Here is a 12926-nt window from a genome sequence, read left to right as displayed (position 1 = left end):
AATGAATTTTTTTATTTTAATTTGTTATTTCAATTGCTACGGTTATGTAGCATCTGAATAAGATGAAAGTGATAATGCCAGCAAAATGATTCCAGGGTCCAGTGCCGAAAGTTGCCCAGCATTTGCTCTCAATGGAAACCCTGGAAAAAAAACTCAACCAGGTAATCTGTCCCAACCAGGATTAGACCAGGCCCACTTGTTTCACAGTCAGGTGTGCTAACCGTTACTCCACACAGTGGACTGGCTTAATGGAACAGGAAATTTAGCAAGGGAATTCTTATTGGAAACTGACTTTATTTTTATGTGTGGCCATGTTAATGAAATAGTTATGTAATGTTACATGAAGGTGTGGCCACTTCCACTGTTCAAGTTACCTCAATGTAACACACTTTCCTCTTCTTTTATTACTTGAAGCTCTGCAAGTTGCTCCTCGCCAGGTCAGTTTTCGCACAGCACATTCCTTTAACCATTATTTGTAAAAATAATAAGTAGCCTATCATAAAATAGGTAAAAGAGTCCTGCAAATGTAAAGACTGCAAAATGCAGAGAACACAGTCAACTGTAAAGTTATTTACTGTTTATGTTGCAATGAAAAGACATTTTACTTTTCAAAAATTGAGAAGTGCATGCTGCACAGTAAGTACGCCCCACATGAATACTGTAACATATAAGTATGGGTAACAGGACTCTCAATGTGGTGGATGAACTATGTACACCTGGCAAACAGAAGACAAATTTTACTGTATGAATTTCTTTATTTGTGTTTTGTGATTGCAATTTTGAGAGCCAATTCAGTATAGAATAAAATTAATTCTGAATCTTAATTAATCCTTTACAATATTTATCTGTGTGCAACTTTAGTTTTTTAACCGAATGTGTCCCTTCTCCAATCAAAATCAAAATACAGATCATCACGTATTACATTTCAATATAGCAAGTTATTTACAATTAATTAATTTTTCGTTGCACTACAACATTTCCAAATTTAATGTACTGAACAAAGCTCCTAATTATCTGAGAATAAAGATTTACATCTATAATGGCGATTATTATCTTTATTGTTATTGTTTTACCTTCTTATCCAAAAAGTATATAGACTTTTTTCCCCTTCAAATAACTTCCATCAATGACCAAATAAATGACTGGGGAATACACACGAACCAGTTAGAAGCCTGACAGCATTTATGTTCCATAAGAAACAACCAAGATGCATGGCAAGTCAATCGATATGGTTTGTAAGAGTAACTCATTTGTTAATTTTCTGGCTAGAACTGGACACGTGTGTTGCATCTCGGTTGTTATGGTGGCATGACGCCTTGACGTACTGAGTTGGTTCCATCATTCCATAAGTGACGACTTTGTCAAGGCATGTACAAAGCAAGTCAATAGTTTCGGGTTATTCCATTTTCTTTTGTTCTTATACTTACTCATATACAACTGTTAACATAAGAAGAGAGAAAACATTATTGCTTAAGTAAATTTTAAATGTACCAAGAATAAAGTAAAGTGTCCGATATTTTGTACCAGCTAGAAATAAGAACTGGAAGTGCCTCAGCATCTCAATGCATATTCTGTCCATACTTCCAGGTGACAAATTAATTATCTATTCATTCACAGTACTAAATAAATGTCGGATGGAAAAAATCTAGCAGCATGACAGGAATTAGAGTTCAAAATGGTGCGGCACTACGTATGAAATACTGACAAGCCGACACTTATGGGTGGAACTGTTCATTCACTCTAGTGCGACACTCCTGAAGAAGCTGCTGCACTCCGTTCTATCTGTAAATTCAGATGATATATTAGACAAATTCTTATTCCACGTCCTCTCTGGATCATTTCCAAAAAATGTCTGCAGATTTTGTTCAAACATATAATTTTCAGATTTTTCAAGAGTGTCGCACACACATTCACACACACACATCAAAGGAATGAAGCCTAGACTCCATCCCACAGCCTTCCTTCCTTCCTTTCAGTTTTATCGAAGTTTCATTTGAACAAATTAATAGTTACACAAGCATTTTAAACCAGTTCACTCCATTTGTTACGAAGTATATATGCTTCCAAGAACAGTGGACAAGCATCACTTAAAATTTTCTACAGATTCTGCCTGGGGGAAAAAAAAATCAGGAAGGAAGGAAGAAGTCAAACAGAACTGGTTTAAAATTCCATTTTGGAGAACGAGTTGGTGCAGGTGCCAGTTGAACAATTATTGCATGTGGTACACTGCACGCATCTCACTCGCTCTGAAAAATTAATTACTTCTTTTCTTTTCTCTACACAATTTTGTCAAGTAATGCTTCCCAACTGACATATTTACATTACTTGTATCACCACAGTGCAATAACATATTATGTCTGCAGTGATAAGTACATTAGGTGGTAGAGTTGTACAGTTTTTCCTTTTCATTCTTTTTTTTTTTCTTTTTCTTTTTTTTTACATTTAAAAGGAGAAATATGTTTTCAGCACAGGGAGACAACTCAAACTGCATCGACAAAGACACTAGCACTATGAGCACTACCTTCCCTGTGCGACACGAACACTACAACCCAGCGTGGATGCAGTGATTCCAAGTCTGCATAACGCAGGAGACATAATTCACTTAAATAATAGTTAAAGATACAACACATTAATCTACCATTATAATTTGGTTCAAACACAACGAAATTTGACATATGTTACTTTCGTAAAAATTACTCATCCAAAATGCTCTACTAAAATTTAATTATGTACCACAGCACTACGAAATGAAATACAGTAACTCAGGGAGAAACAAGTCGGACTAGAACGGCACATGTCAGAATGAGAAGCGCCTTCCTGTACTAGTCACCAAATTCCTGTTGTAAGAGAGCGATTTTTAAAAGCTAATAAAATTTCGCCTTTAATAAGATAATCACATCCAAAAAATTAATCTTGTCATTCTCAAGCATATGCTGAAACGCTTCTCCAGAAATTTGGAATCTACTTAAATTTCACACAGTACCGTACCTGTAACACCGCTTATCTGGTACAGCATGAAGGAAAAGAGACAGACACACGTGCGCACATTTCCTACTCTACTGCAACAATTTACAAGTGATTATGTGCATGGACTTGCGTTGCTATGTAATAATGCAGCGAGTGTCTGGAACATACAATGCAGTGTGCAGGGGCAGACAGACCAGCAGTAAGTACGTGCTGCTCCCACTCTACACAAAGGTGACGAAGAGAGGTTATCTACTTTCAACACGGCTATTAGACAAAATCTGTTAAAAAAAATAACATAAAAGTAGTTTTACTTCATTATAATAACTAGTTTAATCCATACATCATGGAACTTGTACACCACTTGATTATCTGTGGCGTGTCAAACCGAGCTCAGATGTAAATGATGCCAAATCCTCTTTTTCACATTAAAATATTCAGTATGAGCACATCTACTCGTGCAAGGACAAACAATGTCAATCTCTCTTTACTAAAATATCCTCCTAAATCACAGACAAAACTCTGCACCACTTGCAGCTTAATGTAGAGACTATGAAGGGGCAAAAATGTAAAACAAGGCATATAAATATCTTGTAACAATAAACATTCGAGTTCACGCAGAGCAGGCTTCACAGTATTACAAAAACATCCACGTGGTTTACAAAATTCCGGCTTTGCTAAGATCATTTACTCACTTCATACTCTCGACGCCAAGATTTGATTATTAGCAAACTCAAGTCACCTGCATTGCACAAATGCTCCTATACCAATTTTGATCTTTCGTTAGTGTAGCTGCCCCATAATGCACAACAAGAAACAAAGCACAGGGACACGACTAATACAAGGGGATTCAGCATCAGGCTCAAGGTAAGTATAAACTGAGTCAAAAGTCAACAAATGTATCCTCAGTGTGCAGTGTAGCATGACAGCTGCTACGCAATGACGAGTTACTCGTCACCATATAAAACAGAGTGTCTCGTGTTTGGTGGGCATGTGCCCAAATACAAAAACTGGGTAATATCTAAGAGTAACCTAATTTGATTTCGAGTTATGCCTACAAAGACTTTACCTTTACAAGGTGACAGGGCGCAGGGTCTGGGCACTGCCGTGCAGGAACGGGCATGCAATTCCCTTCAAGCACGACGAGTCCGCCCAGAACCTGCACGGGATCGCTGCCAAGTCGTGTGAGAAGCGGCAGTGCGGACGCCTACAGCTGCCCTCCAGGAAGTAGCTGCACGCCCGCTGACTTGCAGAGTGCCTCCTGCGGCAATGATAACCGTCCTTTAGTTAATACCATTACCAAGCATGGAAAAATTGCGTTCTACTCTTCCATTTTTTTTTTTTAGAGAAAACACTATACGAATACTGGTGAAGGAAGAAAATGCAAGAAGCTTAAGACGAACTGTGAGAGGACAATCTCCAATCCCTAGATTGAACTTAAAAAGTTTTTAATGACAGTTTATTTAATGACGCTCGCAACTGCAGAGGTTATATCAGCATCGCTGGTGTGCCAGAATTTTGTTCTGCAGGAACTCTTTCACATGCCAGTAAATCTACTGACATGAGCCTGTCACATTTGAACACACTTAAATGCCATCAGCCTGGGCCAGGATCAAACCTGCAACCTCGAGCACAGAAGGCCAGCACTATATCGACTATGCTACCGAGACCAACTTGAAGTTAAATGTTAAAGTGAAAACTTAATGTCCCACTGAATTTCAAGGAACATGTTTTGTAAATGCCAGATGTGCAGAAAGTGGCTGGGAGAAGCAGCAGTGACCACTGGCAATGTAGTGAAATATTTCATAAGAAACATTTCGCATTCTGAAATATCTACACATTTTCAATAACTTGTGTGGGTATGGATGCTGCCCACTAACAATACTTGTTGCCATACAAAGTGACATTGGGCCAAGACATCAGTTCTGATGTCCGCCTCGCATTATTACTGCCTTCATCCCCAGGAAATTCACTGGTGCTTATTTCGAAACAGATTTTAAAATATTCAGTGACACCATTGGAAACAGAACCCAAAATCTCCAGCTTTGCAATGCAGCACGTTACCTGCTATACCCGTCATATAGGTAACATATTAATTCACTCACTTAGGTGAGATAATAAGGAACTTTCAACCCTTTGAGGTTACTATTTTAACATTTGAGAGAACTTGCAGGTCAATGCAGACAACTGGGGTACATTTTAACATGGTAATTTCATTCGAACTAAACACTGTGTCCCTAAATGAATACCAATGTTTCAGGTGGTTGTACGCTTTACAAACGAAAGTGAATGTGCATTCCCTACATGTAATGAAAGAGGAGGTGTGAAAGTTTTATATCATGTGCTCGCAGCATTTGTTGGGTCACAGCATCACATTTACAAAATGCCGGCTCCCACAACAGGATGCTTCTGTAAAGGGAAGAGCTCAGGACATCCAAATATGCTCAATGAAGTCAGAGCAGCTTTAGTGCACAGTCCACAGTCCCCCCGACCTCACATAATGTGATTTCTTTCTGTGGAGGTATATGAAGGGCCATGTCGACCCGTGAGAATTGTTGCTGCTGCTGAGTCCATCACTCCAGACATGCTAAATGGTGCCCTTCCCTCTAAACCCACTCACGTGTGTGACAAATACTGGAGAGCAAGACAGTTAATAGCGTTATTGCCAAGAAATCAGAAGTTATATGTTATGGCATGAAAACTCGTAGCGTTGCTCTTTATTTCCATATAAGTTTATTCTTATACTTATGCAAGTAAGAGGAATTAAACAACTTTGAAACTAGATATAATCATATAGGGACGCATTCTATATCAAGAAGTTGATCAAATTTATCAGTAATAACTAGACCACGAAACTTATCCTGAAAATATGCAGTAAAAATTGTTGAAATATGTGCAGTAAAAAATACACTTTTAGAGATTTATTTGGTTTAATATGACATAAATGAAAATAATTTAAAATAATAACAGTCATCAACATTTATTAAATGTATTTTTTTCTATAAATGTATTAATTAATTACTCATTTTAATACATATTTGAATTGGTACATCTCTAACTTTCCAACTTTTTTTTTACTTCCTTTGCTTTTCATGTAATTACTGCAGTAAACAACCAAAGATTTCTCCAAGTTCTCTACTGTAAAATGTCCCCTCTCATCTGTTGACATTAGTTTAAATTTCGACAATGATCTCTGTACATCACATGATGTGACTAAGTTAGTGCATAATTGTAAGCAGAAATATTCCAATTTCAGTGATTGTTTCACATTTTCAGCAATTTGGAGCATTTCTTTAGAGCCAGGACTATTCTCTTAACACAAGCTTAAATTTTGCAGACATTACTTTACCTTGTAATCCAGGAATTGCTTTCAGTAAGTCTTTTATCTTATGCAGCAGTTTCATGACATCAACAGTACGTGAGTTTATTGTCGCAGGTGTCTAATACATTCATCTTTGGTTCGAAAAAATCAGAGTAGAAGTCTGAATGACATCTAGGCGACTTGTATTTTCGTCCTGGCTCCTGAACATTGTGTACACAGTGTCAAAGTGTTAGACGACCCAACTTATACACTAGGAAGAAGTATCCATCGCCATCACAGCTGTTTCATGTGCTCAACAGTAATTAATTATTGTTTCTATTCCCCACGCAATTTATTTTCTTGGAAATTTTTTTTACTTGGTTATTTAACGACGCTGTATCAACTACGAGGTTATTTAGCGTCGATGGGATTGGTGATAGCGAGGTGGTGTTTGGCGAGATGAGGTCGAGAATTTGATATAGATTACCTGACATTTGCCTTACGGTTGGGGAAAACCTCGGACAAAACCCAACCAGGTAATCAGCCCAAGCGGGAATCGAACCCGCGCCCGAACGCAACTCCGGATTGGCAGGCAAGTGCCTTAGCCGACAGAGCTATGCCGGTAGCTTCTTGGAAATTATTCTTATTTTTAACAGAGAGAAATTTTGAAATTAGATAATAAATCAGGCAAAACAAGGAAACAAGTTAATATATACCGTGCATTTAAATATGCAAAATAAAAATATATATGCATTTAAAAGGAAAAATCCTCACAATAGGCGTTTATGCTAAAATAAAGCTGGCTTCATTCGAACGCAAAAACCATGATCGGCAAAGATCCACTTTTACTTTTTCAATGTGCTAAATCAATAAAAACCTGCAACAGCATGAAGTTCCGTGGTCTCGTAATAACTTTACCCCGTAAAATGAGGCAAATGTCCACTTACTCTAAGTGAGATTTTTTTTTTTTTACTTTACTTATTTAACTATGCTGTACTACCTACTATAGTGGAACACAGATTGTGGAGTGTTCAAGGTCGTACGCAGTTTTGCTCGCTTACCCACTCTCCTCATGAACTTTTCCCTTTGCAAGTTAGGCTCAACTCACATGGACCACAGCACAACCACAAAACAGTGGTCCACTTGTGGACGGTTAGGAATTAGTATGGAAACAGATGATAGTAACTCACACGGTCACAAACTTTATTCATTATCGACGTCTGTGGTCGTGAGTGGTCGGTATCAGTCACAGAATTGTCGATGTCAGTGGTCAAGCGCAATGCACACAGTGCAACTCGCCGCCAACACCATGTCCTTGGAAATAACAGATGCTTTACACCGTATTCTTGGAAACGACAGACGCTCTCTTGGAAAATAGCAAGCTTGGGGTGTGGTTGTGGCCGATATGGACTTCAAGCAACCACAAAAAAGTATGCATGGAGGTTGGTTCTGCCAACAGCAAGAGAAGATGACCATGGACCGTATTCTAGGGACTCAATCGCGTCAATGCAAACATTTCTTACAGTGTTTAAACTGACACCAAAAGCTGTCGCCTTAACTAGTCGAGTTGAACATGGAAGAAAATACAGAAGACTCACTGCTACAAAGAACTTTAAAATATATTTGTAAACATTAAAACTAAAATTTGATAACACAATCTCAAGGGAAAAAATGGAACTCTCTGCATCATAATCCACAGTTAATTCCCGATTTACCACGAAAATCGTCTGTAGCTGCATATAGATTGGCAACAGGCCATGACTGTTTGGCCAAACACCTGCATAGAATTGGAATATATCAGTCCCCTAACTGCCCATTGTGCGACTCAGATCAAGAGATGGATTCGGAATACCTCAAAACCTGTGCTTCAGTGGCTGGCCATGATATCTTTGAAAAGTATTAGAGTGCAAGAGGTCAAATGACTTTATTGTCAAACGCCTGGCATTAGAAAACAACATTGAAACTAACTTCTTTTGTCTGCATGTGCATATTTAGACTGCGAGACATATTTGAAGATATTGAACTTTATCTTTGCAGTGTAGGAAGTTCAGATAATAGGCTCCAGGCCACTGTGGCGACAGGAGGATGAGTAAGTTTGCTGTAGGAAGAAGGGAAAGTGTGTGCGTGACCTTGGCAACCATAAATGCTTGTGTACAACTGTAGGTTATTTTGAGTCAATGGAACTGATGGTAGCAAGATGAGGCCGAGCTTTTGCCAGGGTTTAGCTGACATTCAATTTACAGCTGGGGAAATCTTCTGAGAAAACCCAACCAGGCAGCAGCACAAGTCCAGACACACCGTGCCACCTGCAGAACTAACCACTCAGCATCCATAGCTCAATATTCAGGAAGCATGAGTAGGGATGTTTGGCCCCTCCCAATTATTTAAAAGTCTCACAGTTTGTCGACAGCCAGCTCCTAGTAACATGTTTGCTTTGTTTTGTGTGGTTCCAGTTTGTAAGAATCCAGGTGAGTGAAATTAATCATGTTGAAAATACTTCGGTACAATTTTATTTGATTCTGTAATGTTTTAGGTTTAAATTGATATGTTTACAATTTAGTTTCTTTCACAAAGAATTGTGTAAATATTTTAATTAGTAAAAATGACCAAGTAGGGAGGTTATACCCACAGGACACTTTAAAGAAAACTAGATGAGTACTTAAAATAGTTAATAATAGGGGGCGGATGTTGATGACCTAAAAATTTACTTAAAATGATCATTAAAATGCCCTTAAAATAATGGAAAAATGGCATTTAAATATTATTCACTGTACTCGCACTACAACTTCTTAAAAATTAATCACCTTGTTTCAATGACTGCCCTGCAAATGTCGGAGAGAGTAGGCAACTCCCTGAAATTTGACTAAGATACTGTAAAGGAAAAGAGCAAGCAATAAAATGAAAGTTTTGGGAGAAAACTATAGATTTTAATGAGGGTTTACAATATGTTTCAATCAGGGTTGGTCTATGTCAGTGCCTTCATTCTCCGTCTCCTCCTCCTTCCACTCTTCACTTTGTTACCAGATAAGGAAGTGCGAATGACAAAACCAATTGTGGGTGTAGCATGCATTCTTGCAATCAATACTGTGTACTGTAGTACATCCCTTCCAAACAATGTCCTATTGTCCACGAAATGGTTAAAGTTTCCTCCCTTCCACTCATACCAACAAGAGAACAGTAGCAGTCAAAGCCCTCACTTAAACTAAGCTGCTGTGCGAGGTGAAGCATTCAGTGAAATGACGGACGGACTTTAGAGTTTGTTCCAAACTATAAAACACAAACTTCACTGTTATTCAGTAGGTAATTACTTGTAGGGTAGGGCTGGGCATCGGGAGCGCATCCAGACTCTAAACGGGGATGCTTAATATTCATCAGTCACGGAATCAAGGCTGCGCGGTGTTCGGAGGGGAAGAAAGGGGATGAAGAGAAATCATATGGCTCCCCGTGCGAGAGTAGAATCCGCTCTTGCTGCCCAGCCCTGTTGTAGGGCCTACTATTCGTCTGTTTGCTTAGAAAAAGATTTAACAGGCCTATATGTAAAGAAGGAAGTAAATTGCATTCGAAATGATCTAAATGTTCTTCAAAATATTAAAAATGACCAAACAATGCCTAAAAAAATGTAAAAATGACCCATTACTTCAAAAACGTCAATAAATGCAATATAAGAAATCAATTTCCTATGTTAACATTAATGTAGAAAGGATTTCTACATTCATAGGCACCGTCCTAATGTGAAAAATAAGATGATGACTTTTCATCAACATCCGCACCCCCCCCCCCCCAAATAATTAAATATGATTGCTATAACTATTGTAATAGGATATCATGCAAGTGGAAGCTAGGCACCAATCTTTAGACGAAAGTGGAGCAGAAATAATTAAGACAACTTTGAAACAAGTAACTGAAGGTGAGTAGTTGCTTAGACAGAAAAATGTTAGAATGATATGTTAATAATTTTTTTAGTTGGTTATTTAGCGTCAATGGAACTGGTGACAGTGAAATGGTATTTGGCAAGATGGGGCAGAGGATTCGTCATCGATCAATTACCCGACATTTGCCTTATGGTTGGAAAAATGCCTCGGAAAAAATCCAACCAGGTAATTGCCCCAAGCAGAAATCGAGCACAACTCCAGATCAGAAGTCAAGCATCCTAGCCGATGGCTAGTATGTTAATGAAGTCCAAGAAGAAGAGAAGACAATGTTTAAGGCAAATTACAACAGCTGTCAAATTTTGTCCACCGGTAATGAAGAGGAAACCGAACTCAAAAATTATTTATTTGTTGCATCCAAACTGAATTATGAACTGATAGCAAAAGAATTTCTAAGGCTTTCTCATGAATATGCAGTAGCTAGAGGTGAACTGGAGAACAAAAAACAGCTAGCACACAGCATTTAATCAAACAACTTTTAGTGAATTTTTTTCAAACACAAAAAAATTGCAATTTGTTTTCATAATTCACTTATGTATTACTTTTATATTAGATAACTCATTTCATGTTTATCTGTATTTATAATGTGTAGAAATTGTCACATCTATAAGGCTTTTTGTACGTGGGTCAATCTACCCACAAATGGGAGGCTTGACCAGTTTTGCATTAGTTTATAAAAATAAATATTTACAGAGAAGAGTTCATAGTACACAGATACTAAAGTTACTAGAAGTCACTCAATGCTTTCCCTTATTATAGAATTAATTTGATTTTACAAGATTTCCTTGACAAAATAAAAAAATTGAATACTTGGAATGGGTCAAACCTCCTCTAAAGCCAAGTTCGTATTATTCTCTTGAACAGCACGTACAATGTGGTCATGCATGTCCTTCAATATAATTACTTAGTTCTTGGATGTCACATACTCCTTGACTCCCATGTACAGACCTGTCATGTTCCTTGATTTCTATTTTTTCTTGCTGATACTAGAGCACTTTACAAATGTTCGACATTCATTACAGAGTTGCATAAAGGAGTTCAATATTTTGATGGAATGTAAATAATATGTGCCAGGCAATCGTGTTATTTCTTTGTGAAGGAGGTACAGCCATATTATTTCAATAAGAAAGAAGATAGTGTTCCAGAAAATAAAGCAGTTATACGGGTTGATTTCATTTACTTTAGCTGAAGTACACTTTCTCGATCAAATTTATTCTTAACTCCTTGATTTCACTTAGGAAATACACAAACTATACTCAAATTGAGCAGAAAACACTGTTTTTAAATTACAAAGAAGCACTCACCTGCAACATATTATGTGGAGAACACAAATTTCCAACAGCACAGAAGAAATAGACCCTATGATCAGAAAAGGCCCTCTTAAACATAAATTCGGTATTTGTTTACTTTAAAGGCACCAAATGACTATCCCCTCATCTAACCCACTCTAACCTTGTCAGAGTCCTTGGTCTCCTGTCGCTGAACAATCCCTCATCTAACCCACTCTAACCTCGATAATCACTTAATGTTTATTCCATATGAAGAGTCCACTGCAAGAATGATGGATGTCATTTGGAATACATTTTGTAGGAGAAGCAATTGAAAGTTTGAAATGCTTAGCGCTCAAAGCTTAACTGTGATTTTCCGATCATTACTGGACAATGACTATCAGTGTTAATGCCATATAACTCTGTATGTACATTCTATATGTCTTAAGCCATGCATTGACAGTCTTGGTTCATTTTCGACAAGAAAGTGACATCCATCATTCTTGCAGTGGACTCTTCATGTAAGAAGACTCCACATGTAAACAAATGCACGTGTCTGAAACCCTTCCCATTGGTTGTAAGACGAACTTCTTTATGACATCTATAATGTGACATTAATTAGTTTCCTGTCTGAAAACACATCTGTTATACAGGGTGGTTAAAAGTCGCTTTCCCCAAATACTTTCTTACATTTAATTACATTCAATTTACATTTGACTACACATTCCTTTACAGATTTTGTTCAAAATGGAGGTCCTGTTTGTCGATACACAATCCACAATGTTTAGACACTGGTTTACAGATCGCAGAACATAACCACGATTTTCACGAATGACTGTTCAATCATCTCTCGCAACTGATGCAGATCCTGAACATCAGGAAATCTTGTCTCAAAGTCTGTTATCACCAATGCTGTGCTCTTCCTGTGCTCGTTGTTCTGTGGTTAATTTGCGATTCATTGCACGAAATTATCAGTTATTACATAGAGACGCAACCCAACACAATAAAACAAAACAATGACAAGGCGACATCAGAAAAACAGTCGACACACGAACATGGTTGTCAGCCCACCAGCTATTCGTTTATTCAAGTTATGACATCTGTATGTGTGCGAGTATGGAATCTAAGAACGAATATAGGGGAAAGCGACTTTTGACCTAGCTTGTATATTTACGAGTCTTAATGGGAAACTTGCTGTTTTCTGAACAGGAGAAGGAAACACGATATTTGAAGCAGTTCAAAAACTGATTAAGGTTGTCAAGAAAGAATATGATATTCTGGCAGGGTCGATAAGGACCAATAACAATGATCCATTATGGTAACATAACAAAAACGTTGTGTAATTATCTATGGCAGCATCACCACTCCTATTTGTTTCTGTTACTGTTTGCTCCTTATGCTGTATTACATTATGTGTACGTGCAATGAAAAGGAACCACTTGACGGTATTGAGTTAAAGTGTTT

General features: G+C 37.8%; 1 protein-coding gene across 7 annotated transcripts in view; it reads right to left on the bottom strand.

Moving 5' to 3' along the window:
* Positions 1 to 735: 735 nt before the first annotated feature.
* LOC138715790 (uncharacterized) overlaps positions 736 to 12926 on the bottom strand; it is a 45974-nt gene continuing 33783 nt past the window's right edge. For 5 of the 7 annotated variants that reach the window (XM_069848865.1, XM_069848862.1, XM_069848867.1 and 2 more), the window contains one exon: positions 736 to 4225. In XM_069848865.1, the coding sequence (XP_069704966.1) occupies positions 4036 to 4225 (190 nt within the window). In that variant the 3' untranslated portion in view covers positions 736 to 4035. Of the gene's footprint in view, positions 4226 to 11498; positions 11554 to 12926 lie in introns of all 7 variants that reach the window. The other 2 variants (XM_069848866.1, XR_011336572.1) reach the window with 2 other exon arrangements.

The sequence above is a fragment of the Periplaneta americana genome, chromosome 15 (assembly GCF_040183065.1).
Source record: "Periplaneta americana isolate PAMFEO1 chromosome 15, P.americana_PAMFEO1_priV1, whole genome shotgun sequence".
NCBI classification, from domain to species: Eukaryota; Metazoa; Arthropoda; class Insecta; order Blattodea; family Blattidae; genus Periplaneta; species Periplaneta americana.
Note: the sequence above shows the minus strand (reverse complement) of the source record. Positions and strands in the feature narration are given on the sequence as shown.